This window comes from Sarcophilus harrisii, chromosome 6 (genome assembly GCF_902635505.1).
Source record: "Sarcophilus harrisii chromosome 6, mSarHar1.11, whole genome shotgun sequence".
In the NCBI taxonomy this organism is placed as follows: Eukaryota; Metazoa; Chordata; class Mammalia; order Dasyuromorphia; family Dasyuridae; genus Sarcophilus; species Sarcophilus harrisii.
In genome coordinates, this window is record NC_045431.1 from 182,042,215 (window position 1) to 182,069,245 (window position 27,031).

The 27,031-nt window shown below is 35.8% G+C and overlaps 1 protein-coding gene across 3 annotated transcripts in view; it reads left to right on the top strand.

The window, feature by feature from the left end:
- SORCS2 (sortilin related VPS10 domain containing receptor 2) overlaps positions 1–27,031 on the top strand; it is a 1,208,352-nt gene that overhangs the window by 1,162,403 nt on the left and 18,918 nt on the right. For all 3 annotated transcript variants that reach the window (XM_031943246.1, XM_031943247.1, XM_031943248.1), the window contains exons 20-25: positions 2,451–2,584; positions 5,590–5,713; positions 10,167–10,279; positions 13,115–13,240; positions 24,306–24,405; positions 26,352–26,454. In XM_031943246.1, coding sequence (XP_031799106.1) covers positions 2,451–2,584; positions 5,590–5,713; positions 10,167–10,279; positions 13,115–13,240; positions 24,306–24,405; positions 26,352–26,454 — 700 coding nt within the window. The remainder of the gene's footprint in view (positions 1–2,450; positions 2,585–5,589; positions 5,714–10,166; positions 10,280–13,114; positions 13,241–24,305; positions 24,406–26,351; positions 26,455–27,031) is intronic.

Genomic DNA, 27,031 nt, shown 5'->3' on the forward strand with positions numbered 1-27,031 from the left:
TCAGTCAGAAAATCACTAAACTCTTCTGAAAGCTTGCAGACAGCTACTACTTTCCCTTTTATAAACATGTCAGAGAAGGACTACAAACTCAGTGAAAATAATAAGAGGTAGTATCATGGACAGTGTTTAAGGAAAGCCTTTCCCAGAGAAACAGATTCAATGAGACTTTAATATTATCAGAAATTCACAATTACAAAATACTTTCTAGTTTAGAAAGCACTTTCCTTATGTCATACCATGTAAGGTAAAAATAGTGTCATTTTCTCTGTTTTATAGAGTAGGAGGCTGAGGCCCCTAGGAGGCCAAAGGGGTGGGGGGTGGGGAGAGAAGCATCCTTTACCAGGTAAAACAACTAATTATTCAGTGTTTGTTAAAGTCCCACCTGAAAACCCCCTCTTTTCAGAATAAGCCTGAAATTCTTTTTACTTCATTATTCTTTCATGAATCCAGTGAATAAGCTATCATTTTTAAGAGAGGGAATGGCTTTCTTTATCTCATCAGGACAGATGAACAGATGGGAAGAATATTGGGCTTAGACTTAGGAAATTATTGTTGTTCAGTCATGTGCAACTCTTTGTGACTCCATTCAAGGTTTTCTTGGAAAAGATACAGAAGTGGTTTGCATTTTCTTGTCCAGATCATTTTATAAATGAAGAAACAAAGATAAAAAGGGTTAAGTGACTTGCTCAGGATCACACAGCTACTAAAAGTCTGAGGACATATTTGGATTCAGGTCTTTCTGACTCCAAACCTGGAGCTTTATCCACTGACAAATTCAAATCCTGCCTATGGTATTAATTAATTAATGAATGAAATTCTAGCTAAATCATAAACTCTGTGTCATTCAACTTCCTAAGACTTTTTCATTAAGTCATAGAAGAGTCACAATTCACGTTGATAGAGAGAAAGTTCCCACAGCAAAAGTTCCCCAAAGTGATAAAACCCCAGATCCTTTGGGTGTCCTTGTATCTCAGTCTTTAACAAATATCCTTCAGCTATGGGACTTATGCTCTTACTATAGGATAAAACTCCTTTTATTAAATAAAAAAAAACTTTAAGTTATTTCTGAGCCTCAGTTTCCTTTTCTATAAAATTAGGATCATAATTCTTACCCTTCCTATCCCAGAGAACTATTGTGAGGGGGGAAAGATGTTATATATAAAGTACTTTGTAATCACAAAGCAGTACATAAACATGAGCTATTGTTATTCTTCTGTAAAGCAATTTTAATTTAATAAAAATCAATTAAAGTTAAATTACTGAAAATCTATCCCGCATATTGTTTTCTCTACAAAATACTTTATGAGGTATCAGAGAACTTATTGCAGAGACATCTAGTATATATGCTAATGATAACTATAATCACCACTGACATCTGTATATCAGATGCAGGTTTGCACAGTATGTCATGTGCCTGCTCTCGTTTGTTCCTCACAATATTTCAGTGAATTAACCACCATGGATATTATCATCACCCTTTCAAAGCAATTAGGACGACTCAGAAGGTATAAATGATGTACCCATGGGCACACAGCTAGTAAGTGCCAGTGGGAAGACATCTCCAATACCTTCTCCACTACACTAGCTATGCTGCCCAATTAATATCTAATTGCAAAAGACTTTACAAAGTGACAAGCTCCAAAAATGAGAGCTGATAATGACCTCCAGAGTCTTCTATGAAAATAAAAGGGACTTACTTTGGTAGACTTAATATCTTGGAATTAAAGTGATATTTAAACTTCTAGGAACAAAAGGGAGAAGTTACAAAGAAGTAGCTCTCAGTAAAATGTGTACATGAAATGGGTTGCCTCAGAAGGTAGTAACCTCTCTGCCACTAGAGGTTTTTAAGTAGGATATTCACTTGTTGGATGTTATATAAAAGGCAACTCATGGTTCATTTTGGGAATGGACTAGTTGATCTCTGAAGCTATTTCCAACTCCAAGATTTTAGGATCCTCCATTTAACATGTGAAAGCAATAACCTTATTTCAAAAGGAGATTTTGCAAGTAATCATATGATTTAGAGCAAGAGAAGGTCTTAGAGATCATTTTGTTGCAACCTTCTCACTTCATAAAGTAGGACTCCAGATTCTTTGCCCAGTCACACAGGTACTAAATAACACAGTCAGAACTTAACACAAGTCATTTTTTTTCACTAAATCACACTGCTTCATGGCAGTTACATTGCTACTTGAGTAAGACTCAATGTAACCTTAGTTGAACATAAAAATAGTTTTTCCTTTTTTTAATTCGGTGATCTTTATTTAACTAGATAAATGACATCTCCTGGAGGTAGCAATAGCCTTTTCATTGGTATATTCTGGGAAAAGACCCAATGTAAGCTAGTCCCTTAGCTGAGAAAATATGGTATAGAGCAGGAGAAAGGACAAAATGACTCCCTAAATCGATGGTTCTTTGACTAATGACTTTTTTTTTGTAATTCTCCCCAGCTCCTCTACGGGCTTTACACCTTGAAGTGGTTCCTGTTATTGGAGTAAACCAGGAAGTCAATCTCACTGCCATTCTGTTGCCCCAGAACCCCAATCTAACAGTCTTCTACTGGTGGATAGGAAACAACTTACAGGTACACTTTGGACTTCTTTTGGTCAGTTTACAAACACCCCTGTTCTGAGTGCTATGAAGATAATTACAAAGAAGTGGGATTCAGTCTCTCTTCTTAAAGGGCTTATACTCTACATGAGAAGATGAGCTATTTATAAATGAAAAGATTACCCACAATTCATAATGATTCATAATGCTAACATATAAGAGTTAAAGATAACAAAAGATATACATCAGAAGGGGAAGGAAAAGAAAACAGAATATATGTATATATGTAATAATTATTATTTTACATGTATTTATGGTGAGAAAAACAAAGAAAGGGGAGAGGAGGAATGGGAGAGCAAAAGAGGAGAAAGAAAAAAAGAATAGAGGAGAGGTATGTGTATATATGTATTATGTATATATGTATGTACCAGGCATTGATTGTACTAGGCACTTTTTACAAATATCTCATTTGATGTTCGCAACATCCCTGTGAGATAGTTACCATTAATATATCCAATTTTAGAAAAGAGGAAGCTGAAACTAGTAGAAGTTAGGGTAAGTGACTTGGCCAAGGTCATAGAGGTACTAAGTATCTAAGACAGATTTTAATTTAGACCTTCTTGACTCAAGGCACAGATTTCTATATACTGTGCCACCAAACCAATCAGAAGAATGGGTAAGATCTGTGGTCTTGAATGAGCTTCTTGGAGGAGATGGGGTCTCAATTGAGCCTATGAAATGAGTAGGAATCAGAAAATCAGAGGAGAAAGTAGAAGAACTTTCTGGTAGAGAGGAAGGGAAATATAAAGAATATCAGATGATCACCATCTATGGTATGGGGATGGGGACAGGGATGGGGAGTCAGTGAGGAGCAAATTCATGTAACTGTAAAGGAAGAGTGGATAATAAAGTTCAAAAATAGAGGTAAGGCTTGATCATGGAGAGCCTTGAATTCCTTCCATGTTGGCTTTTTGGCCTGTGGGCAGATACCAATGAAAAAAATTTTAACAGTGTCTTGATGAGGTCAGAGTTATGTTTAAAGAAGATTAATTTGATAGCTTTGTAAAATATTGATCACAGAGGTGAAAAACTAGAGGAAAGGTATTCAAGTGGGATGAAGCATCCTTTGAGATTATGAATCAATATTTCCTTTTTGGTTTGAAGTGAAGAATGTAATACCTTCTTAAATTCAATGAACTCTCCCCAGTCCACAAAATCTTCATCATCATCATCATTGCTGACATTTACATGACATTTTAAAGTTTTCAATGTACTTCACATAGAATGCCTTGATTGATCTCCCAACAACTCTTTTGTGCTTAATATCGCTATCCTATATTATGGATATGGAAACAAAAGATCAGAAATGCCACGATTGACCCTGCTCACAGACCTAGTTAGTCCCAAGCACAGATTTGTAACTACAACTCCTGACTCCAAATCCAACACTCTCCACTACTCCTTTTGGGATAACTAGAACTTGTGATCATATCCTATTAGATCTGAAAGAGGAATAGAGGTCATTTAGTTCATATTTCTAATTTTCATTTGAGGAAACTGAGGCAAATGACTTGTTCTATGAACAAGTGATTTATCTGATATCATACAAGACAGAAATAGCATAGTTGAAATCATGGAATCATAGATCTTGAAGCAGAGGGGACCTTAGAGGCATCTAATCCAACTCACACATTTAAAATTGAGAAAACTGAGGCTCAGAGAAATTAAGTTATTTATCCAATGTCACACAGTCTTCTGACTTAAAATATAATGCATGTCCCCTCATACACTAGGTCTTATCTTTGCACCAAGTTAATATCAATGGCCTTAATAAATACATATTATCATGGGATGATATAGGCTCAGAGTTAGTTGCAAAGGATCTCTTAGTTCATCTAATCCAATTTAGTATGTGGATTTGATCCTCCACAAGGTACCAAGAAGTGAGGGAGTTGGGATGTCACAATGCCAATAAGCTTGGGAGTTCAGGGTGCTGCCAAGGAATGGCATATTCCTATTGAAGAATCATACACAGGGCAACAGACAGATTAGAAAATCATGGCCACTTGGTCTTAGCAGAACCCAACAGCTCCTATGTTTGGAATTTCAAGGACACTTAACCTATCACACATGTGGAAGAGGAAAAAAGTGGAGAGGAATAATAAGAAGAATATCCCTATTCATGTTCATTTCTCACAACTATTAATCAAATAACAGAGCTGAAAGGGATGTTGGAAATAAGTATAAAATGTCAGAAGTGGAATGAGACCTTAAAACCAAATATGAATTAGAAGCTAGAGAACAGCCAGCTTGGGCTCAGCAAGATTTGGGTTCAATATGCATCTCTGACCTATAATGGCTGTGTGACTCTGGTAAGTAAGACTATTTCTGTGCTTCAGTAAACTCTCCGAATTTAAATTGCAGGCTAGGTGCTGATTTGCTAATAATATTAATAATCATATCTTGGACAATCAGCTCAACTCCATCATTCCCTATGAGAGAGACTCATGAAACTCTGCTCTCTGGCTTTAAGATATTTTTACATTGTTCCCAATAAAAAACAGTTGCCCAGACCATCATCATCCTTAACAGCCTAAGTCTTTCCATTGTAAAAGCTTTCTTCCTTTAGGGAGCAATATAGTAAAGTGGAAAGGCAGTGGAAATCTGAGTTCTTATTGGATTTTGCCACACATTAGTCATGTAATCTAAGGCAAGGATCATTTCCCCTCCTCAAAATTCACTTTCCTAATTTAAAAAAAATAAAAAATATAAAAAGGCTTTGTGTAAATAAGCTCTAAAGATTTTGATTTGATGTTCTCTAGTCAACAAGCTTTTATTAAATACCTACTATTGTGTTCCAGGCACTGTGCTAAATGCTAGATCACTAGTATCTGGTCCATTGCTATCATTCTGGAATCTAGATTATAAGGTAGCATCCAGCCAGTCTGGTCTATGTTCCAAGGTTTTTCCTGGTTCAGTTGGTCTTTGTGATTCTTGTGTTGCAACCGTGACTGACGATATTCTTTCCTTTTATTGCAGCCCCTTCTCTCTCTGGATAATTTTCTTGTCACACGATTTTCAGAAATGGGTGAAGTCCGAGTAACCGTTCAAGCCTCCTGTGGGAATTCCATGCTCCAGGACTCCAAAGTCATCAGGGTTTTAGGTGAGCTAACTTTTCATTCTTCCTGCCTTTTACAAGCCCCACAGCCCCAACCCTTTTTTAAACCTGCCAACATTCTTACAGGCAACTAATGGTACAATGGATAGACCCTTGGAAGGTCAAACTTTAATCCAGATCCAGTCTCTGACACTATTGTGTGATCTTCTGTTGGCTTCACTTTCTCATCTGTAAAAAGGGAATGATAGCTTCTACTTCCCATGATTATTGTATGAATTGAGTTCATAACTGTAAAATGTTTACCACGGTTCCTGGTACACAGTACATACTACATAAATGTTAATTATTATCATTAGCTATATATAAACACAAGCACAAGATAACATATATGGCAAAGTGTTCTACTTGTAATCAAGAGGCCAGAGTTCACATTCATTCTCCTTCCGACACTTCTTAGCTGTTGTAACCATGTACAAATCACTGCTTCTTAATTTCTTCATCTTAAAAATTGATTGGTGAACACTTAATAATAAAAATTTTGATTTCATTGTGTTCCTCCAAACAACCCTGCAAAGTGACTAATGACCAATGAACACATGACTGGTAATTGGCACAATTCGTACCAAAACCCAAATCTGCTGACTTCAAATCCAATGTAATTTCCCAAAAAGCAGTCTTCTCATCTGTTTTCAACCTAAAATTTATTCCAAGTGCCTATTACTGGATCATTGCACCAAAAATTGGGGTTACTGACTGTAAGGCACTCTGAGTCTTTCTATTTCACTCCTATACAATGTGATAATGATGATATACTCCCCAGGTTGCCATATGAAAAGTTCAGTGGTGAATGTGGAAATTATCATCATTATCATCAATTACAACTTTTGAGGTCTTAGTCTCCTCATTTGTAAAGTATATTGTTATTATAATTATTTATGTTGGACATTATTTGCGGTATATAGTTCTGCAATTTGTGTAATGTGTCATCAGTAATTATCAGGATCAGTAAATGGATGTATGGAGATGATTAGCAAGGAATCTGAAGGCATGTTTTAGAATTCTCCTCCTGGCACTTATTTCTTCATGACCTTGGGCAAGCATGGCAACTCAAGGGCTCAAAGTTATAAAGGTCCATCTCTGACATTCTAACTTTCTATGATTTTAAAGGGACAAATGGAATAATTCATTTTTTCCCTTGTGACTTTAAAAATTTCCAATATTTTCCTCTTCCTTTTAAGAGAATAACTAATTTAAACTAACATCAGTCAATTTCACTTTTTGGGGGGAGTAAGGGGATTATTTCTCAGTTTTAGAGCATTCAGGATTTCAAAGCCCTTTGCCTTTCCCTCTGACAGTGGCAAATTGCCTTTCCACCATTGGCTGCTTACTTGACAGCACAAGATGTTTTGCTGTGTCTTCTTAATTGGTAAAGGGGCAAGATACCTGAAAGATACCGAATGTCAGCTGAATTATTTACACTGGGGGAATGGGCTGTCAAAACAGAAATTAGCCTGTTCTGAAAAATAAAAAGAGAGTTGTCTAATCTTCAGAACTGGAGAATGGGGGATGGAGTGGAGGAGAAGGCAACCTTTATGTATTATGGACCTCAGTGTCAGTCAAGTCTCTTGTGTTAATAACCTCAAAAACACCTCACTGCCCTTTATATATTTCAGGATAATAAGCCAGTATTAGTGCAATAAACTAAATGAACTCAGGGTAGTTTTCCCATTGATATGTTAAGTGGGTTTCCTAAGAGCCACTGAATCCATTGAAATTGTGAATTGTTCATTAAAAGCTGTCGAAAACACCATCATATTTTCAGGTATATTCAAGCAAGAAGTAGTTTTGTCATCTCTACCTTATTTACTCAGTGAGAACCAGGGTACTAGGACTCAATGTTCCATACTTTGGGCTAGATAACCGGTGAACTTTTCTCTCTGGCAACACAGCTTCCAGAAGTCAACACCTCTTTTATTACTGTTATTCCACAGGGTTGATTCCTCCCTTCAACTTCATTTCCCCTTGCCTACTTTTGTTTTGCCTCCCCTCCCAGTATCACCTCCCTTCCCCTCCGCCACTTCTCCTTTATCTTTCTCCACAGTACTTTCCAGTTTACTCTCCTTCACCATTCTTTCCCACACTTGTCTGCCTCCCCATACCAGCCAACAGAATCCTGTATTTTAGAATCCTCACATTCTGGTTCTGTGCCAAAAAAGATTAAGCCTTCCACAAAAGGTGAGACAATGTGCCTGGAGCTTACCTACTTAACAGGACACAGTGGACTCATTGAAGCAGAGACTCGGCTCTTGTGCTTTGCCCTCAGTTATTCAGTAATTATTCCAAGTAGCTTATGGGAAATGGAAACAAACATCAGACCCTACCTCCTGGGATGGCAACTTGGTTTAGTTTTAAAATGGCTTTTTCCTGGCCTTTAGGAATATTCTGTGTTTTTCTCCATTGTGCCAAGGATTCTTTTCCCACATTTAGACTAAAAATCTATGCCTGCCTGTTTTGGAGAGGAAATCCCTTTCTATTGACAACTAAATTAGAGCTGTTCAAAAGTAAAAAGTAAAAAGCTTCCTTTGTAGGCAGAGTTTTTCATCATTACTAAAGGTCTTCTGTAAGAAGCTAGATGACTACTTGCTATGGAGTTATAGAGATGATTACATCCCTTTTTGTTCAAAATTTGACTGTTTTTCCTTCGGCCATATCTCCCCATGCTTTGTTATTATATCTATAGTGGATAAGGTCTCAGACTTAAGAGTCACAAATACATGAGTTCAAATCTGACTTTACATACTTAATAGCTCTTCTTAGTGCCTCAGTCTCCTCATATGTAAAAAGACTGGAGTGGACTTGATGACCTCTAAGATCACTTCTAGCTTCTATGATCATTTATTATAGCCATGTAATATTTTATGACCATTATCATATAGCATAATTTGTATAGTATTATCCTACTTGATAGGGGTCTGCTTTGTCTAGTTCTCTGCCTCTAGAAAAAAAAACCCGTTAAAAATATCTTGATGTACACAGGGCCTATTTTATCATTGATTTCTCACATTTAGTAGTAGAATGTCTGCATCAAGGGATATAGCCATTGTAGTCACTTTCTTGCCATAATTCCAAAGAGCTTTCTACAATTGTTGGACCAATGTGCAGTTCCACTATTGTATATTTCTAGTGCATTTTACTACTAGTGATATCCTACTGGTGTATTAGGGTGCTTGTCTTTCTGCAAGCTGGTAAAGGAGTTTATTTTTCAGTATGTTGAACTGTGTGAGGTCTCTAAAATTCTTTGATTCCAACTCATTCCCATGAGGCCATTCCCATCCAAGAATCATATGTCTAGTACACAAGATTCAGGCCCAAACTAGCTAACTTGAAAGAGGTCGATTACCAGTCTTACTCCAAATAGGATATTTGTTAACTAGGGGTGGGAGGCTGCTATAGCAATACCAAAAGACTTCTAATAAGTTATGGAGAAGTTGTGATCTGTAGCAATAAAAATCATACAAATACTGACAAAATTTTAAGAATTATTCACCTAGCAAGGTTGATATAAGAAAAGGTCATACAATTGAGTCCCAGATCGAGAACTAGAAGGGAACATAAGGGCTATGTAGTCCAATTCTATCATTTTTCAGATGAGGAACCTTTGATCACAATGATGAAATGACATATCCAAAGTCACAAAGGTAGGAAGCATGAGAAGTAGGATAAAGCTCTGTCATCCATGCCTGGAAGAAGTTTATAAATTAGCTAAATAATTAATTATGGTTATAACAATAGCAAAATTATTATAACTCATCTTAATACAATGACCCAAAAGTCTTGGTACAGCTTGAAACTATTAAAAACTGAAACTCTAATTTAAATATTAAAATATATATCCTCAGATACTGTGTTTTAGTCTTATGAAGAGTTTTCTTCCCTCAACTCCATGACATAGTGTATGATTTAGCTTCAGTTTACAGAAAAGAAAACTAAAGGTCAGAAAAAAAGGAGAGATGTTACATATTGAAGAGTGTAGTGAAAAGAACACTGGATGGAAAATTAGCTAATGTGAGTTGGAGTCCAGCTCTGCCACCTTGTACAGGACATTTAATCTTTTGGGGTTTTGTCATCTGCCATAGGACCCAATGAGATAACAAATGTAAAAGCAGACCAATTGCATGGAAAGAATTGAGAACTGAGGTGGGAGAAGGCAGTCAAGAGGCTAGGGTTTGAATATCAGATTTACTATTTTACTAGCTATATGAGCAAATAAATCTGAATTTCAGTTTCCTCATTTGAAAAATGTAGATAACAGAATCTGCATCCCCCAATTCAGAGGCTGTTGTAAGGGAATGGCTACTGAAATGGGGAAGACTTATTAGAATATAAATATAAACTCCTTAATGTTAGATTTTATGGCACAAACTATAAATAAGCACTTCAGAGGTTCCCAGAAATCATTTTTAATTATCCAAATCATTTTGTCTCCATCTCTCTCCAGATCAGTTTCAAGTTCTGCCCCTGAAGTTCACCAAACACTTGGATATGTATAATCCCAACATCCCTGAATGGCGAGAAGACATTGGCTTGGTAGTCACCCGCCTCCTTTCTGAGGTGAGTCTCCGAAAGTGTCATAACATTTCCTGGGGAGAAGTCAAGAAAGGTCATGGACAAAATACTGTTCTTTTGAGGAAAATGGGCCAAACTCAATGACCAACCAAACAGCACCTCAGGGCCACCCAGAGAAGCAGGCAGATGGAGATGGGTGGCACAGGGGTACCAGCTTGCTGGTCCCAGCAAAACAACACTGAATGTTCAGCTCCAACACTGCCTAATTGGCAGTTAAGAGCAAATGCAGCTGTGAAAGAATTTTGGGCCAGATGGAAGGAAATGATGCTGATGCAGGAAAAGCCATAGCTTGCATGGGATATAGCTGTGGGCTGGGGGATGAGAGATGTATGTGTGTGAAGAGATGGTTGGGGGGATTATGATACAATTAACTCTAACTGTAAATCTATAACACAATCTAGATAATCAAAATTAATATCTGTCCAGTATGCTTATTTTTGCCTTTTTCATAGAAGTCATAATCAGTGGTAATAATTATAAATTGGCTATGACAATGTCATTAATTAAACACCAAGGTTGCCACTGTCATGTTATCATTAGACAATGCTAATCATGATTATTATAGAAACTGATGTTGTCAGGGTCATCTTCTCTAACCCTCTTACTTTGTATTTGAGGAAACTAGTGGTCATAATTTGCCTAAGGTCATATGGATATTAAATAGAAAAGTCTGGACTTCATACCAAGTCTTCTGACTCAGACTTTATTTTTTTTTTGCCACTAATAATCTATTCATTAATAAGCCTTAAATATCTAGCTTGTGTTAGATACACAAACGAAAAAGGAGGAAAAAGGCAAACATCAGGCAGTCCTTGATCATAAAAGACTTAAAGTCTAACAGGAAAGTCATGCAGAAAGACAGCATAGTATGGTAAAAGGAGAGCAGGAGATGGTACTAGGAGATCTCAGGTCCAATTATGCCATTTAGTCTACTGTATCTGTATTATGAAGATGAACTTTCAACCTCACAGTTTTGGTGGACATCACAAAAGGAAACAGATGTAAAATGGTTTGTAATTATAATAAGGTTTTAGAAGGATGAGCCATATTTACTAGGAACTCACAAGGAGCAATTATACTTCAGCCTCTATTGGACTCATTAGCATATTCATTCACATCAACCTGACTTCTAGGATATTATTTGGATATTCTCTTATTAGTTACTTAAGCTCAGATCTCCCATGCCCATTTATTAAATATCATTTAGGAAAGCAGAGAAACCTCTTTCCCCTAAGCACCTGCATAGATATCTAATTTATTCACAAACTGTAATAGAAAAGCATAAATAATTATTTAAATTATTTAAGTTCTAATAAAGATCTTACCCTTAGCCATCACTATAATTACAAATGGCTTCTTCTTACTTCTGGAAACATAGCTTCACCTTCAATTCACTCAACATACCAAGTAAAGTCTTTTATTAAGAATTTTCTTCACTTTCTTTGCAAGATCAATGTTTATACTTTGTGTGATTCTCTCTGTCTTCTTTCTCTCCTCCAATTTTTATCAAGTTAATTCTTTTCTCTTCTCAGTCCCTCCAAAGAGTGCCTTGAGATAACTCTCTCAAACAATATTTTTAAACCATTAGTGTCAAAAACCTCCCTGAATCATAAAAAGTTAGGAATGATAGCTATAGGCAGACTTTTGATACAAGTGCTACAACACCATAAACTATTATGAGGACCCTGAGACAAGATACAATGAAGAGTAAGGTTCTGTCTTTAAGCATCTATAGTATAGAACAACAGGTAGAACTTAAAATAGATTGTGCTAAATTATTCCCATAACAGTAGGCAGCATCTTCTGCAAAAAGCAAGGTGACTAGTAAAAACCTAATTAAATTACATTCAAGACTTTCTACCATCTAATTCAACCTACTTTTCTAGTACTATATTCATTTCTATGGATTCTGAAATTACTCCTTGATCTCATCTACTTATATCTCTAAAGTATTTTCCCTCCTATCTATACCTTTCAAAATTATTCTCTTCCTTTAAGGTGCATTTCGGAAGCCAATTCTTCCATAAAGCCTAAATAAGGTAGCTATTAATTGTTGAATTAAAAAAAATTTAATATACATAGTATTTTCAAGGCAATATTCTAAGTACATAGGCAAAAACAATTTAGTCTCTGTCTTTGAAGTATTTACATTTAACTGGGAACATACATATTTATAAGTAAATACCATGTGTATATTTATGTATTTCTCTATATATTCACACTCAACAAATCTAAGAGTATGAAAATGATAACTGAGAAATCAGAAAAAAGTGGAATCTGACATAAGATGTTAAAGAAGCCAAAGATTCTACAAGGCAAAGTGTTATAGATGAAACATGAAGGACCATGTGGAAGACTAGAGCAAGGAAGGAATGAAAGGAACTAATACCAAATAAGAGGCAGAAAATACGTAGAAGCCAGATTATGGAAGGTCTTAAATATGAGGCTAATAATTGTTATTTTAAAGGCATTAGGAAATTGTTGAAGACTTTGCTCCAAGAAGGGGTCTTGGCTGTGAGGAGGATAAATAATTTCACTGAATTCAGATAGGTACAGTGTTAATAGTGAAAAGAGCTTTGAAAGTCAGGAGATATGGGTTCTAATGTTGGCTTTTGCCAAAAACTTGCTGTGAAACCAGGACCATATTATCTTTTTTCTCTAATTCTCACTTTCTTCATCCCTGATATGAACATATTATAATAGAAATTGTCCCTTTCTCCTTTAACAATTCATTAATATCTAAACCAAGTGCACCCCAAAAACAAACAAACAAACAGCTATATAACAAGCTGACCATTGAATAGGATGCTATTTCTACAGGAAACCAATATCCCTGAAGAGTCTTTACTAACTGTGGTGAAACCAGGGCTTCCCACGACTGCTGACTTACACGTGCTTCTGCCATCACCTAAACCAAAGAGGAAGAGGAGCATACCAAGTGATAAGGTAAGTCAAACATCTCCAATAATTTAAATATACACATGTATAACCTGTTAACCATCAGAATCGTAAAAGTCATGTTGCCTTGAGGGCAACAGTGTAATATGCAACTTGAGATATGAGTTTTGTGTCAAACTCTTATCTCTAGCAGAGTGTTGTTAAATTCTTGCTGATTAATTGATCTTTATACATGTCACTTAACTTCTCCAAGATTTAGTACTTTCCTCAATTCAATGGAAATAATGATCCTTATACTCCAACTACTACCTTAGAGGAGGAAACTACTTTGTAAACCTGAAAGTGATAAAGAAAAATGAATGACATTATTATTACATTTTGTAGAAGGTTTCCTTGGATTTAAAGCTGTAATGAGATTATCTAATCCAAACCCTTAATTCTACAGAGTAGAAACAGATACTCAAAAGGAAAGTAATTTGCCTAAGTCTTATATCAGTGAAGGGCAGCTTCATTTTAGCTAAAGAAACCATATGTTCTCTTATTGTCTTGTAAAAATGGGTGTCTATGGAGGTTTTGATCCTTTGAGTAACATAACTCCTAGGAATTAGGGTCTTGTTATTATCTTCAAAAATATCTCCTAATTGCCCATTCTCCTAATAACCTTTTCAAAGTGTTTACCTCCTTGTTCTCTCTGTAACTTTTGATCACCTCCTCCTCCTGTATCTCTTCTTCACTGATTTCCATGAAATTATTTTTTTAGGAGCTCCTTATTTCTTTTCCTCCATCTCCTTCATTAGTTCATTTTCTTTCTCCCATCTCTTAAATGGAAGTATCTTCCAAAGCTCTGTCCTAGATCTTCTTCAGTTCTCATTTGCTCAAATAGATTCACTTGTCACCTTAAAGCCAATGGCTCCAAAATCTATATACACAGCACTGATTTCCTTCCTAATTCTTCCCTTCACTAGTCTCACATTTCTTATTGGCTTATGGATAATTCCACTGGAATTTCATGATTGTGTCTCAAACTCAATGGACCTCAATCATATTTTCTATTTAAACCTAAAATTCTTGCCTCATCTAATTCACCTAGATTTATAACCTCACAGTCATCTTTGACTCTTCCCTCTTTCTTACTCTGCACATAAAATCAGTTGTCAAGTCTTATTACCTTTTCTTCATTTTATCTCCCATCTGCCTTTTCCCCATTTTTTTTCATTCTAGGCAATTCCCCTAGTTTAGGCCCTTTTTGCTTTTCACCAGGATTCTATTACTTCACGACTTTTCTTCCTTTAGTCTCTTTTCTCTTATTTATTTGATAATTTCTATGTGCCAGGTATCATGCCAAATTAAGAAAAGAAAAAATAATCCCTGGAGGACTGCACATTCTAAGGGGAAAAGGAACATAACATGAAAATATCTAGGTCCACACACAGAAAGAAGGAGGAAGAGAAGAAGAGAAATGGAGAATATATGAAGGCACTCTGAAATATCAGTAACTTGGGCAAGAAGCAAGGCCTCTGTTATAAATTAGGAAGCAGAAAATTCCAAGTGTAAGATTAGTACAAAATAACATTAGCTTTTTTGGCTGCCATATCATAATGTTGGCACTTTTTAGTCCATCTAAATCTCCAGATATTTTCAGAATAAATTCCAAAACTTGCTGTCCATCCATGATTGCCCTTTATGCTTGTTAAGTTGATTTTATTTGTTAAATTGATTAAATGTCAGAAGCAGCAACAGTGCAGATAGAGGCATATAGGAAATTAACTGAAAACAAAGTGCACAATCACAAAATATACAGCATGGTTTAACTATTATATGCATTTGAATTGAAATCAGAAAATGACTGGAAGTTTGCTTGATCACTGACCATGGTGCTGAAATATATGAAATCCAAAGACTGCAGATGTCCGAATTCTTAGCTTCCTGACTGTAGGGCTGAATTAACTACAACCTGAGAAGTAAAGAATCAAGAAGATAGCATTTAGAAATGGGAGAATTTAAAGATTTTTTTTAAAATCTAAAAGGAACTTAGTGTTTATTTACTACAACCCATTCATTTGGGAGGTGAGAAAACAAAAGTCTAGAGTGTGAAAGTACATGTCCAAAATGAAATAGATATCAAAATTCTGAGTCAAGAATTTGATCCCTATCTAATTCCAGTGCTCTTTCTAATATATGATCCTTCCTCTAATGACAGGGTGTCAGCCAAATCACTGGTCCCAGTTTGAAAACAACTGATTTTAGTGCCTTGACACCTACACATGGCAAATAAACAAATGTTTCTAAATAGTAGTGGCTACCACTTCAGCAGAATGACAGCTTCTCCTACAGATGAAATTCCACACCAATGTCATGTGTAAAAAACTCTGACAGTTTACAATACTCTTTTCTGATAATCTTTGATACTGACGACCTTTTCTTTTTCTGCCTTGTTCTTCCAACCTACCCAGTATTTAAAAAATGACATTTTTATCAGAATCATCACTTTGAGATATATGCATGCATATATTTTACAAAAAAAAAAGTCTATCAAAGAATCTGAATCTACCATAGATATTTATTCCTCCCCACTGCCTGACAGGCAGCTCCTGCATCTCTAGGAACATATCTTGTTCCCAGTCATAGCTTCTAGTACCAATAAAGGGTAGTGGGTATCTACCCTTATGAATACAGTAGATTGAAGTTCTTCATTGGGACCTATTAGAATTTATATGTGTGTTGACAGAGAGCACTGTTAAGGGTACTGGTGACTATGTTCTACAAAAATCAAATGAAGAAATGGGAGGTATTTGTCCCAAATAAAAGAAGATTTGGAAGAAACCTGCTCTCTTCAAATTTTCAAAGATTGTGATTAAGAAGAATTGGTCTTGTTCTGCTTGCCCTGAGAGGACAATTAGGAAAAATCACAAGGAGGCAGGTTTGGATTCAATATTTGGACAAAATCCCATGACTAAAGCTGTTTTAAATTGGAATAGATTTACTCAGTAGGTAGTTACTTTCCTAATACCAGAAGTCTTTATCAAGGGGTTCTACTGTCAGAGATTTTGTAAAGCAGATTCTGACTCAGATACAGATTGGAATATAAGCTCTCTGAGGTTTCTTCCAATTTGCCATCACAGATTCTTATTTTTTATTTAAAAGTTTTATTTTCTCCAGGTACACATAAAACTTTTTTTAACATTTGTTTTTAAAACTTTAAGTTCCAGATTCTCTCCCTTCCTCCCTATCTTTCCCCAATTGAGAAGGTACATATAAAGTTATGCAAAACATTTCCAGAAAAGATGGATTCTTATTAATCAGTAATGGAGATTGAATCATGTGTGGAAGAAGGATAGCAGCCATCAGAATATTATGAGATTCTGATAATTGCAATACCCAAATGCATGTTTATTGTTTTAATCTAGTTCAATGAACACAGTAGTAACTCCTTGGCTATTGTGTCTACTCCAGCTAGTATCCAATTTCTGATCCAATAAAAACAGATTCATAGAACCCAAGAATGTCTCAGATTATAATTGAGTTAGAATAAGGAAACTCGGATCCCCTGAAGTTCTGAGGTTCTGGACTGGCACTGGACTTTCCTACCTTTTACAATCCTAAGTTGAAGCTCAACTGCTTGCTTTGATCTTGGGCAATTCTCTTTTCCTCTTCAAGTCTCAGTTCCATGGGGGAGGGAGGGAAGCAACTAGATAATCACCAAGGGCTCTTTCAACTTTAATTCTGTTATTCTGTGAGTCATTCTTCCTATTTTCAGCATGTAGCTCTCATCCCTGACCCAGTGCCATGATTCATTTTTAAGAAAAATTCCATTAAAATAAAAGCTATTTGCTAAAAGGCTACCTCACTGAGCCCATCATGAGCCAAAGCTCAGTGCCAAGTTAGTGCAGTCTCAGACCTTACTATGACTTCTAACCTGTGAAATAAGTAATTTAAGAGACCCCAATAGAAGGGCTCTAGTGCCTCTGTCATTTTGTCCCTCCTGCTTGGATTAGGAAGCATAGAAGACTGTTTTTCCATTAGTGAACACTGTCTTGAAAAACTAAAGAAAAAGACAAAATATAAAATGCCAAAAGTCCAAAGAAAAATTACAATGGAAAGAAAAGTAAGCAAGCAATCAGAAGTGTGGGTTTTGATCCTAGTTTTGCCACTAATAATAGATATACTAAAAAGTTATTCTCCCATTCTAGGTCTTAGTATACTTGGAGCATGTCTAGAGTCAGAAAGACCTAAGTTCAAATCTGGGATCAGACAACTTACTATCTATCTGCACAAATCATTTATCTCTGTTTCTTCATCTATAAAGTAAGCTAGAGAAAAAGATGGCAAATAAACTCCACTATCTTTGAGAAGAAAACTCCAGAAAGAGGCCACAAAGACTTGAAGAATATGACTGAAAATGACTGAAGAACAATACTTATGTATAAAATAAATGACTGGAATAAGATAATTTATAAAGTCTATTACAACTCTAAAATTCTGTGTTCTACAGACCTTCAACTTAAATATTCTATGTCCCATGATCTCTTCTGGTTCTAATACTTTTGATGCTGCTTGACTTTTTCAAAACCCTGAATGTTTACCTTCAGCTTGGACCTTTCACAACCAGTATAGTCTAGAAATGTTGAGGCCCTCTAGGAAGGAAAGACTAGAGTATAACTCCTTTGTACTTTGTGATTTTTGTCAGATGAAAAAGAGCCCTCTTATGTTCAATAACTTGAAGGTTTGCAAGAGAGCTGATGACCCTATTCCTCAGAGACCTGGACTTGAGAATCACAGAGAACATCAAAGAACTAGGTGATGGTGACCCAGTGTCATTAAATTAGCAAACCAGCACTGACTTCATCTTTGACAAAATTGTTGTAGATTCCTTCAATCCCTATATTCTTGCATGCAGATTTGGATCAGATATTTCAAGTATCAGACACACAGATTGTAAATATGATTGAGTCTCTGAAGATTCTGGATGGAAATATTCTAGAACAGGGGTCCTCAAACTTTTTAAATAGGGGGCCAATTCACTGTCCCTCAGACTGTTGGAGGGCTGTACTAGAGTAAAAACAAAAACTTTGTTTTGTGGGCCTTTAAATAAAGAAACTTCATAGCCCTGGGTGAGGGGGATAAACGTCCTCAGCTGCTGCATCTGGCCTGCGGGCTGTAGTTTGAGGACCCCTATTCTAGAATATAGAATGAGAAACATGAGGATTTAGATGTCTTAGTACTTACAAATCTCCCTCATTTGTGTGAAAATGATATTTTAAAAGTGAGAAGGCTTGGAACAGCTGGATTATCATCCAGTAAAGTCAGGAGGATTTATCTTCTTGAGTTAAATTCTAGCCTCAGACACTAGCTCTGTGGCTCTCGATCTTCACTCTGTTTGCCTCAATTTCCTCATTCATAAAATGAATTGGAGAAGAAAATGGCAAATCACTCCAATATCTCTGCCAAGAAAACCCCCAAATGGGAGCACTGAAATAACTCAACAACAACAAAAAATGACAAGATTTATACTTGGCTTTTATTTGATGCTTGTATGATTGGGAAATTGTTAATATTAGGTACTTGTGGAGTACTTTATACCAACATAAGCACATCTGGAGGCTTATGATCAAGCAAACAAGACACCGGATAACACACTAACCTTGGGCATTTCCTACCCAGATATATAGTGCCAGAACAACACTTGCTCATTTTTAAGATGACATTTCCCCCAAGTTGGAACTAAAGTGGCTACTCACAGACCTTCTCTATATCCAACACACCCCAGTTTCCCCCTCCTTAAGCAACCTGGTGTTCCTACTACCCTGATCCCAGAGACTCACCAAATCAATGCTGGATTAAGAAAGGACTCTCAGACAAATTAGCTCACTTCTGTATAGGACTCCCAAACTTGAGATCTGCCAGTCTCCCTAGTACCTAGGATTACAGGCTTATCCTACCACATCCAATCAACCTTATTCATAATTAGAGAAGGTTATGCTCTAGTGGAGGTAATTTTCAGGTTTCAAAAAGTACATCCTCTATCCCAAAATAATTACAACTACCAAAGGTGCTTGAAATTGTACCATTAGAGTTTGATGCCTTTGAAATAAGATTTCTTTGTGGTTGAAAAATTGATATATCACAGACAAAAATCTCAGTTCTCATTGAAAATTGTACATGATAAACTCTCAGCTCCCTTCCAGCATATATATGATTCTATGATTTTTAAAATGCAGATACTCATGGAAAAGCCATTTTAATTCAATTAAATATTAATTATGAAAATGGCTGAATAATTTATGTTATATGAATGTTATGGAATATCATTGTTCTATAACAAACAATCAGCTGGATGATTTCAAAGAGGCCCGAAGAGACTTACATGAACTGATGCTAAGTGAAATGAGCAGAATCAGGAGATCATCATACATAGCAACAAGATTATATGATGATCAATTCTGATGGACTAGCCTCTTTTCAACAATGAGATGATTGGTGCCAGTTCTGTGATGAAGGGAGACTCAGAGGATTGTAAGAACTGAGTGTGGATCACAACATAGAATTTTCACTCTTTTTGTTGTTGATTGCTTGCATTGTATTTTCTCTCATTTTTTTTCTTTTTTGTGCAGCAAGATAATTGTATAAATATGTATACACATATTGGATTTAATATAAATTTTTAACATGTTTAATATATATTGGATTACTTGCCATCTAGGGAAGTAGAACTGGAGGGAAGGAGGGGAAATTCGCAATGTAAAGTTTTGCAAGGGTCAATGTTGGAAAATTATCCAAGCATATGTTTTGAAAATAAAAAGCTTTAATAAAAAATTAATTATATGCCCACTATAGGCAATGTGCTATGTGAACCACTGGAAATAGAAAGATAGAGCAAAATTCAGTCTCAGGATCTTTCAAATTTTGTAGAAGGGATAAGGCATATACATAATCGGCTATGTTAAAATATGTGCTCAAATTTAAGGAGACAATCATCCCTTACAGATAGGAAGACCAGGAGAGAAATCCTAGAGTTGGTGTCATGTGACCAGGAGCTTAGAAGAAGAGAAAAAATGTTGTAGAGAGCAAAAAAAAAAAAAGATATATGGATGAAGATTCTAGACCTAGAAATAGTGTCTAGGGGGAGAAACCATAAAAAATTAGATAGCAGCCTAATTGTAAATACCCTTGAATATCATGGTAAAAGATTAGAAGTTGTTTCTTAGACAGTATGTATTTGCAAGCTGGTAACTGAAATAATCCTAATTCCACTTTCAGATTATTCTGGATGCTTTGAAAGATTTGGAAAGACCATTGGGTTAGAGGGAGTTTACATGAACTTGAGTCCCAGACCTGGTACTTATTAGTCAAGGAATTATAGGCAAGTTATTTTGCCTTTCTGAGACTCAGTATGTTCCTTATAAAATAAGAATAATAATTGATAGTATGGTAGAGTGGATTGTGTGCCACATTTGGAGTCAGGAGGACCTGGCTTCAAATTCTGCCTCAGATATTTATTACGTACATGACCCTGTACAAGTCATCTAATCTCTTCAGGACTTAGCTTTCTCATCTATAAAATGAGTATCCAAAGACCGTTTCATTTGGGTCCCTTTTAGTTTTAAATCTATAATCTATGGAGCATACAGCCACATCACTCTAGGCCAATTGCTTACTATGTCAATACCTCAAGAAACTGTCTTAGAGGTGAGTATCTTCTTAGCAAGTCAGTCTATCAGTGAAAGAAGTTCCCTACTCAGATGAAATAAAAAATCTAGTTCCCAATCCACTCCATAGATACTTCTATTATCTTACAGGGATTTTTTATGAAAAAGGTGTTTTGTGAAGGAGATAGAAGGAATTAAGATGGGAAGGTCAATTAGGAGGTTATTTTAGTACAAGTTTGCAGTAAATAGGGCTCTCAGTGAAGAAGGTGATAGTAAGAATGAAAAGAAAGGGATGGTTTTATGAGGTAATTTAGAGTTAGAATTAAAGTAATTTGGCAAATGATCGGACATTAGGTGAAAGAGAGGGAAGAGTCAAAGATGACTGAGGTTTTAAAACCTACTGACCAAAAGAAAAATAGGACTTAACAGAAATAGAGAAATTAAAAGAAAGGATAGTTGTGGTTTTTTTTTTTTTAAGATGAAGGATAATGGCAAAATGCTAGAGCACATTATTAAATAGATAATGATCAGCAAGCATTTAGAAAACTGAACAGTATTCTCCAAGATCCTGCATGATGTCTTCTAGAACAAGTCATGCACTCTGAATCTTTTTTTTTTCATAAGACTATTGGATCAGGGAGCACTATAGCCATGGCATTCTCGAATTTCAGTGAGACATTTGGCAAAGCTGCTCATGCTTTCCTTATGGACCCAATAGAAAGACAGGTAAATTCAAAATAATCACACCCAGAGAGTACTCATTAATAGATTGATAACCATTTGGAGACATGTGTCTAAATGAGAGTACTCATTAATAGATTGATAACCATTTGGAGACATGTGTCTAATGGCATACCCCCAAGGACCTGCCCTTGACTCTGTGCTGTTCATTATTTTTATCAGTGGCTTAAATGAAAGCATAAATGACATGCTTATCACACCACAGATGGGTTAGCTAGTATGCACGCATCCAGAATCAGTAAGATTTCAATAGGTTAGAGTATGGGCCATTGAAAAGATGAAATTTAATAAGTTTAAGAGTTGAGTCCTATTCTTGGTTTCAAAGAATCCTCTTCTGAAATACATGACTAAGAATTCATGGACTACTAATAGTACATATAAAGATCCAGGCTTTTTAATGGAATAAAAGGAATTAAAAGTCAATATTAATCAGCAGTGTGATATGGCAACTAAAAAGCTAACTCAAGATTAGGTTGCAATACTTTGGACAGTTACTGAAAGCATATTTTAAGAAGGATGAGAAAAGGTTGGGCTATATCCAGATGTCCTTGGGCCAAGCAGCATAAGCTTAATCCCTCTTCCAAATAAATGATTTTCAAAATTTGAAGCAGTTATCCTGATTCCCTAAGTCTTTTCTTCCTCGGGTTTTTCTTTCTTTCCTTTCTAGATTGTCAGTGTCCTTCATAAAACAGGTAGCCCAAAACTAAATGGCAACTGAATTCATCCAGGGTTAAGCTTACAGCTTGCAGAATACAGGTGGATCAGTAGAGGTAGAACTCCAAATAGAAGTATCATAGAGTCATAGGACAAGAAGGTCATTTAGTCCAATTTCATCATGCATAGAATAAAGCATAAGAATAGGCAAAGCAAATGCAGAGAAACCTGCAAAAAGGGACTCGGGGATGTGACTATTGTCTGTGGAGAACTTTAATTTTCAAACTCTGCCTGCAATTCACAAATTCTTGCTTTTGCCTAACTTTGGACAGATAGAAGAGGGAGAAAGAATTAGAACTGTGATTTCATTGGTATAGATAACTCCCCCCCCCCCGAAAAAAAAAGTCTCTCTGCCAATACAGATTGATAATGTTACAGAGGTGTATAGAATGCTGAGAATGTTAAATGACTTACCCAGGATCACATAGTCAAGCTTTATCTAAAACATAAGCTGAACTGAGAAATTTCTGACTGAGGCTGACTCTCTATTATGGCCTCATGCTTTTAATTTACAGGTAAGAAAACACAGTGCAGAGAGAAGTGACTTTTCTAAATCACCCAGCATATTAGTAGTACAGCCAAATTTCCTGACTCCAAATTCTTTCCACAGCTCTTTTCATTACCTCCTATGGGAGTGAAGCATAACTTGAATTGCTGGAGGGAGCTAGATTAATATGGAGGACAAATAAATCAAGGTCTGATAGCCTAGAAAATTACCACTCCTGAAAATGCTCAAAGACATTTATCTTCTATTGCCAAACCAGTGGGCATTTTTAATAATAATGCTATTTTGTAGCAACGTAGACAATCATATTTCAGTCTATTTGATCTGCATTAGGAAAAAGTAAATATATGATTGTAGAATTTTATGTGGGTGGATAAAGACAAATGCCCTTCCTTAATAAGATGTCCTAGAAACTAGGAGCATGGGAGTTTGAAAAATTGTGACAAAATGCTTGTTGTCACCAAACAATTGTACAAACAATTGTACCCAACATGCTGCAGATCAGGAATGATAAAATAACTGCCCTGAGGCTCTGGCCAAGAACCTGTGCATATTGGGGAAAGTTTAATAAGAAGTATTCAATGAGCAGGTTACAATTCCCCACCCATCAACTCAATAGTGCATGTAAGTGAAATGCTGCCAAACAGAGTGAGCAAAAGATGCTAATGGGTTCAGCAAGGGAAAAGATGAGAACATAAACATTTGTCATTTGCAGCCTAGATGGGATGCAAGGATCGGAGTTTGCTTTTTAGCTAAAAGTATCTGAAGGTTACAACCCTTTCATTGCAGCTGATCTGCTGACACCTATATTATATGGAACCGAGTAGGGATTTTTCCCCCCTTCCCATCATAGGAGCAGAAATTCATTAAGATTCTGAATTGAAGTGGGCCCCAAAAGGCCATCTAGTCCAAGTACCTGCCCAGTGCATAACTCCCCCTTACTAGATAACATCCCTGAAAATCACTATCCAAGTTCAGAAACAGTATGTTTGGGTGGGAAATTCAAAGATCGACAAGATTATAAGACAATTTTGTGTTGCACCTTTATTTTACAAATGAGGAATCTTAGAGAGTATCTAATGCAGGATTCAAGGCCATATCTCCTAAACTTCAAATTCAGTCCTCTATCTACAGCTTTTTGTTTAATGAGAACACCTTTCTTTTCAGATTGGCTAAATAACTTGTCCATTATAACTCAGCTAGTAACCAGGGGAGTGGGGAATAGTTTTTGACATGGAAAAAAGAACTGGTTTCAATTTCTGACTCCAACAATTATGAAAGTTTGGATCATGGGCATATCACTTCTTCTGAGTCTCACTTTCTTTATCTATAAGACATCAGTCACAAACCTGATAGTTCCTTCCTTTTAAACCTTTTAGCAATATAGAAAAATGAACTTTTAACATTCATTTTAGCATTCTTTTTGATCAACATCTCTCAAGTTCTTGTGATGCAAGTTATCCTATATAAAGTATCTGTTCCTTGTTTTGTTTCTTTCTTGTTTCAGAGGATCATGGCCATTAAGCAAGTTTTAAATGCCCACAACATCAGCTTTTTCCTACGAGGAGGCTTCTGGGTACTTGTAACACTACGTGACACAGATTCAGGTAAAGATAACATATGTGCTGTTCTTGCCCCAGACATTGTGTTTAGAGGGCTGAACAATTAATCCCCTTTGACTAAATGCTGGAATCACCAGTATAATTGAAGAATTGTTCAGAAACTTTATCCAAAGGAGCATTGTTAATGATTAATAATAATAATAAATAATCCTTCAGCTACCTATCCATTTTGACTCATAACTTAGCTTAAAGATAATGGGCTATTTATTGGCAACAATATCTGATTCTTGGTAGATGTTGCTGAAGAATTTTGTAATTTCTTCAGCTACAAAAAAAAGGATATTGGGTTCTACTCAGTTCTACCTCTTTAAGCTTGGTGTTCTTGGTCTCGCTTCTAGTTCTCACTTGATGATTTTAGCTTCCTCTTAACTCTAAAGCTATGTATCATAAAACAAAAGGACAATTATGCATAAAAATTAAACCAAGAAGAATTATAAATTCAATTAATAAAAGCAGTTGCAAAATTCGACTGTACCCATGAAAGAAATCTCTGGGTTTTTAAAATTCCCATGGATTACAATTTCTCTCTATGCTTCTTGCTTCTATTTTTTTTTTTTTTTTTTGGATGATAATTTCAAGTAGGGACTGAAGAGCTTTCTTCTGCTCTTCAATCTAGTTTTCCCCCAATCTGATTTTTATTATTTTTTTGTTTTTATATTACATTAATTTCTGAATATAGCCCTTCTCTTTCTCAGCTGTGCCTTGTAATAAAGATTTAAAACAACCAAAAACCATCTAACAAGTCAAAAAAGAAAAGAAAAGAAAGATCAACTAAGATATCAGTCACAACAGATAGGATTTGAAATATCCCACATGGAAGGCCCCCATTTCTATAAAGAGGGGGAAAGGGTATGTTTTAAGTACTTTTATTTTTGTTATAAAGTACAGCTGATTGTCTAATGGAATGATCTAGACACATTTTCTGCTGGTGGCACAGAAACCTAAATCCTAGTGGCCAAGTGAAATACAACTACCAAGCTATGATTTAAATCATGAGTTTTTCCTCTTTTTTTGTCTCTTTGAAAGTCTAATAAAGTCTATGATTATTCCCCTTCTCAGAATATTTTTAATGATTTCATATTTTATTTCCCCTAATTTCATAAAAAATAGCAGAATACAATTTTAATTCATAAAATAAAACAGACAATTACTAAAGAAAGCAACTCTATAGAAATATTTATCAAAATATGTTTTTAAAGTTCTTAGACCCTACTTCTTCACATTAAGAACTTTTCATTTAAATAAGAAGGTCAGTGAATTTCTCAGACCCTATTTCTCCATATTAAGAATGTCTCATTTAAATAAGAAGGTCACTGAATTTCAGAACTGGAAGGAATTTTGGTACCTAAAATGTAGAATACTTGATTGGAAGGAACATTAGAAATCTAGCCCAAATGACTCATTTTGCAAATGAGAAAACTGAGTCCTAGGACTCTTCATCTAAAATCAGGAAGGAAAGGAAAAGACTGCAACCCACAGGCATTAAAGAACCAGAGAGCTTAGTTTCATGAGTATAGTCATATGTTTTAAGTGTATTCATTAATTACACTCTCCTGGTTTCATTTTTTAACGCATGATTGTTCATATTTTTTATGATCCGTAGAACCATTGGCTTTAAAACTGAGAGGGGGCTGAAATCGTCAAGTGGAAGCTATAGGAGAGGACTTCAAATGCAAAGTGTAAGGTGGTAGATTGGGAAGAACCCAATGTTCTTTTGTAGATGAAGAAATTAAGCCCAAAAGATACATTCTTTGAAATCCTGTTTCTAATCAATTCTCCACTGAGTCTGGCCTCTCCAATTTAAACTGGGCTTTCTCTAAAAGAACCTAAGGATAGAATTAGAATTCCAGGTGGTGGTTCTTTACTCAAAATAATGTGGATAACTGTGGAGCTCACCAAGACAATCTACTAACCATCTCATATATTTGCAGATTCTCAAAGGATTGGAGGAGGTGGTGGATATTGGGCCCTCATTGTTTTATTCCTTATTTGCCTATTTGCAGTGGGAGCATTCATTCTCTACAAATTTAAAAGGCAAGTCCACGGTCCATTTTTTCAGACATTGAAATAATATATATATGTCACATATAATGGAGTTGCTGTTTCTATGTAAATAGCATTGGAAACCCTCCGCATGGTGTAAGGAGTATGTCTTGCCTCTAAAATATTCCCTGCATTTATTTGTCATTCGAATCTGAGATTACACCATTAGAGCTCCTGCACACCTCTATTTGAAAACACCAAGCCCTTCTTAAATTTCCATAATGCTAGGAAGCCTAAGAATTCATTTATTCATTCACTCATCATTACAAAAATATTCATAACATTGGGTAAAGTGGAGAGAATTAAACCTTCAAGTCAGAAACTTCCTTTGGCCATTTATTATATGAGTGATACTGAGCAAATCATTTTATCAGTTTTCTGATCTATAAAATATAGAGGTCATATTAAATCATCTCTAAGGCCACTTCTAGTTCTAAAATTTGTTGAATTTGCCTGTTCCAACTTAATCAACATCAACATGCATGAAATGAATGAATAAAAAGTTATTTATAAAGCACTTCCCATTTGCCAGGCTAGGAATAGAAATATAATTGTGAGTCAGTTCCTG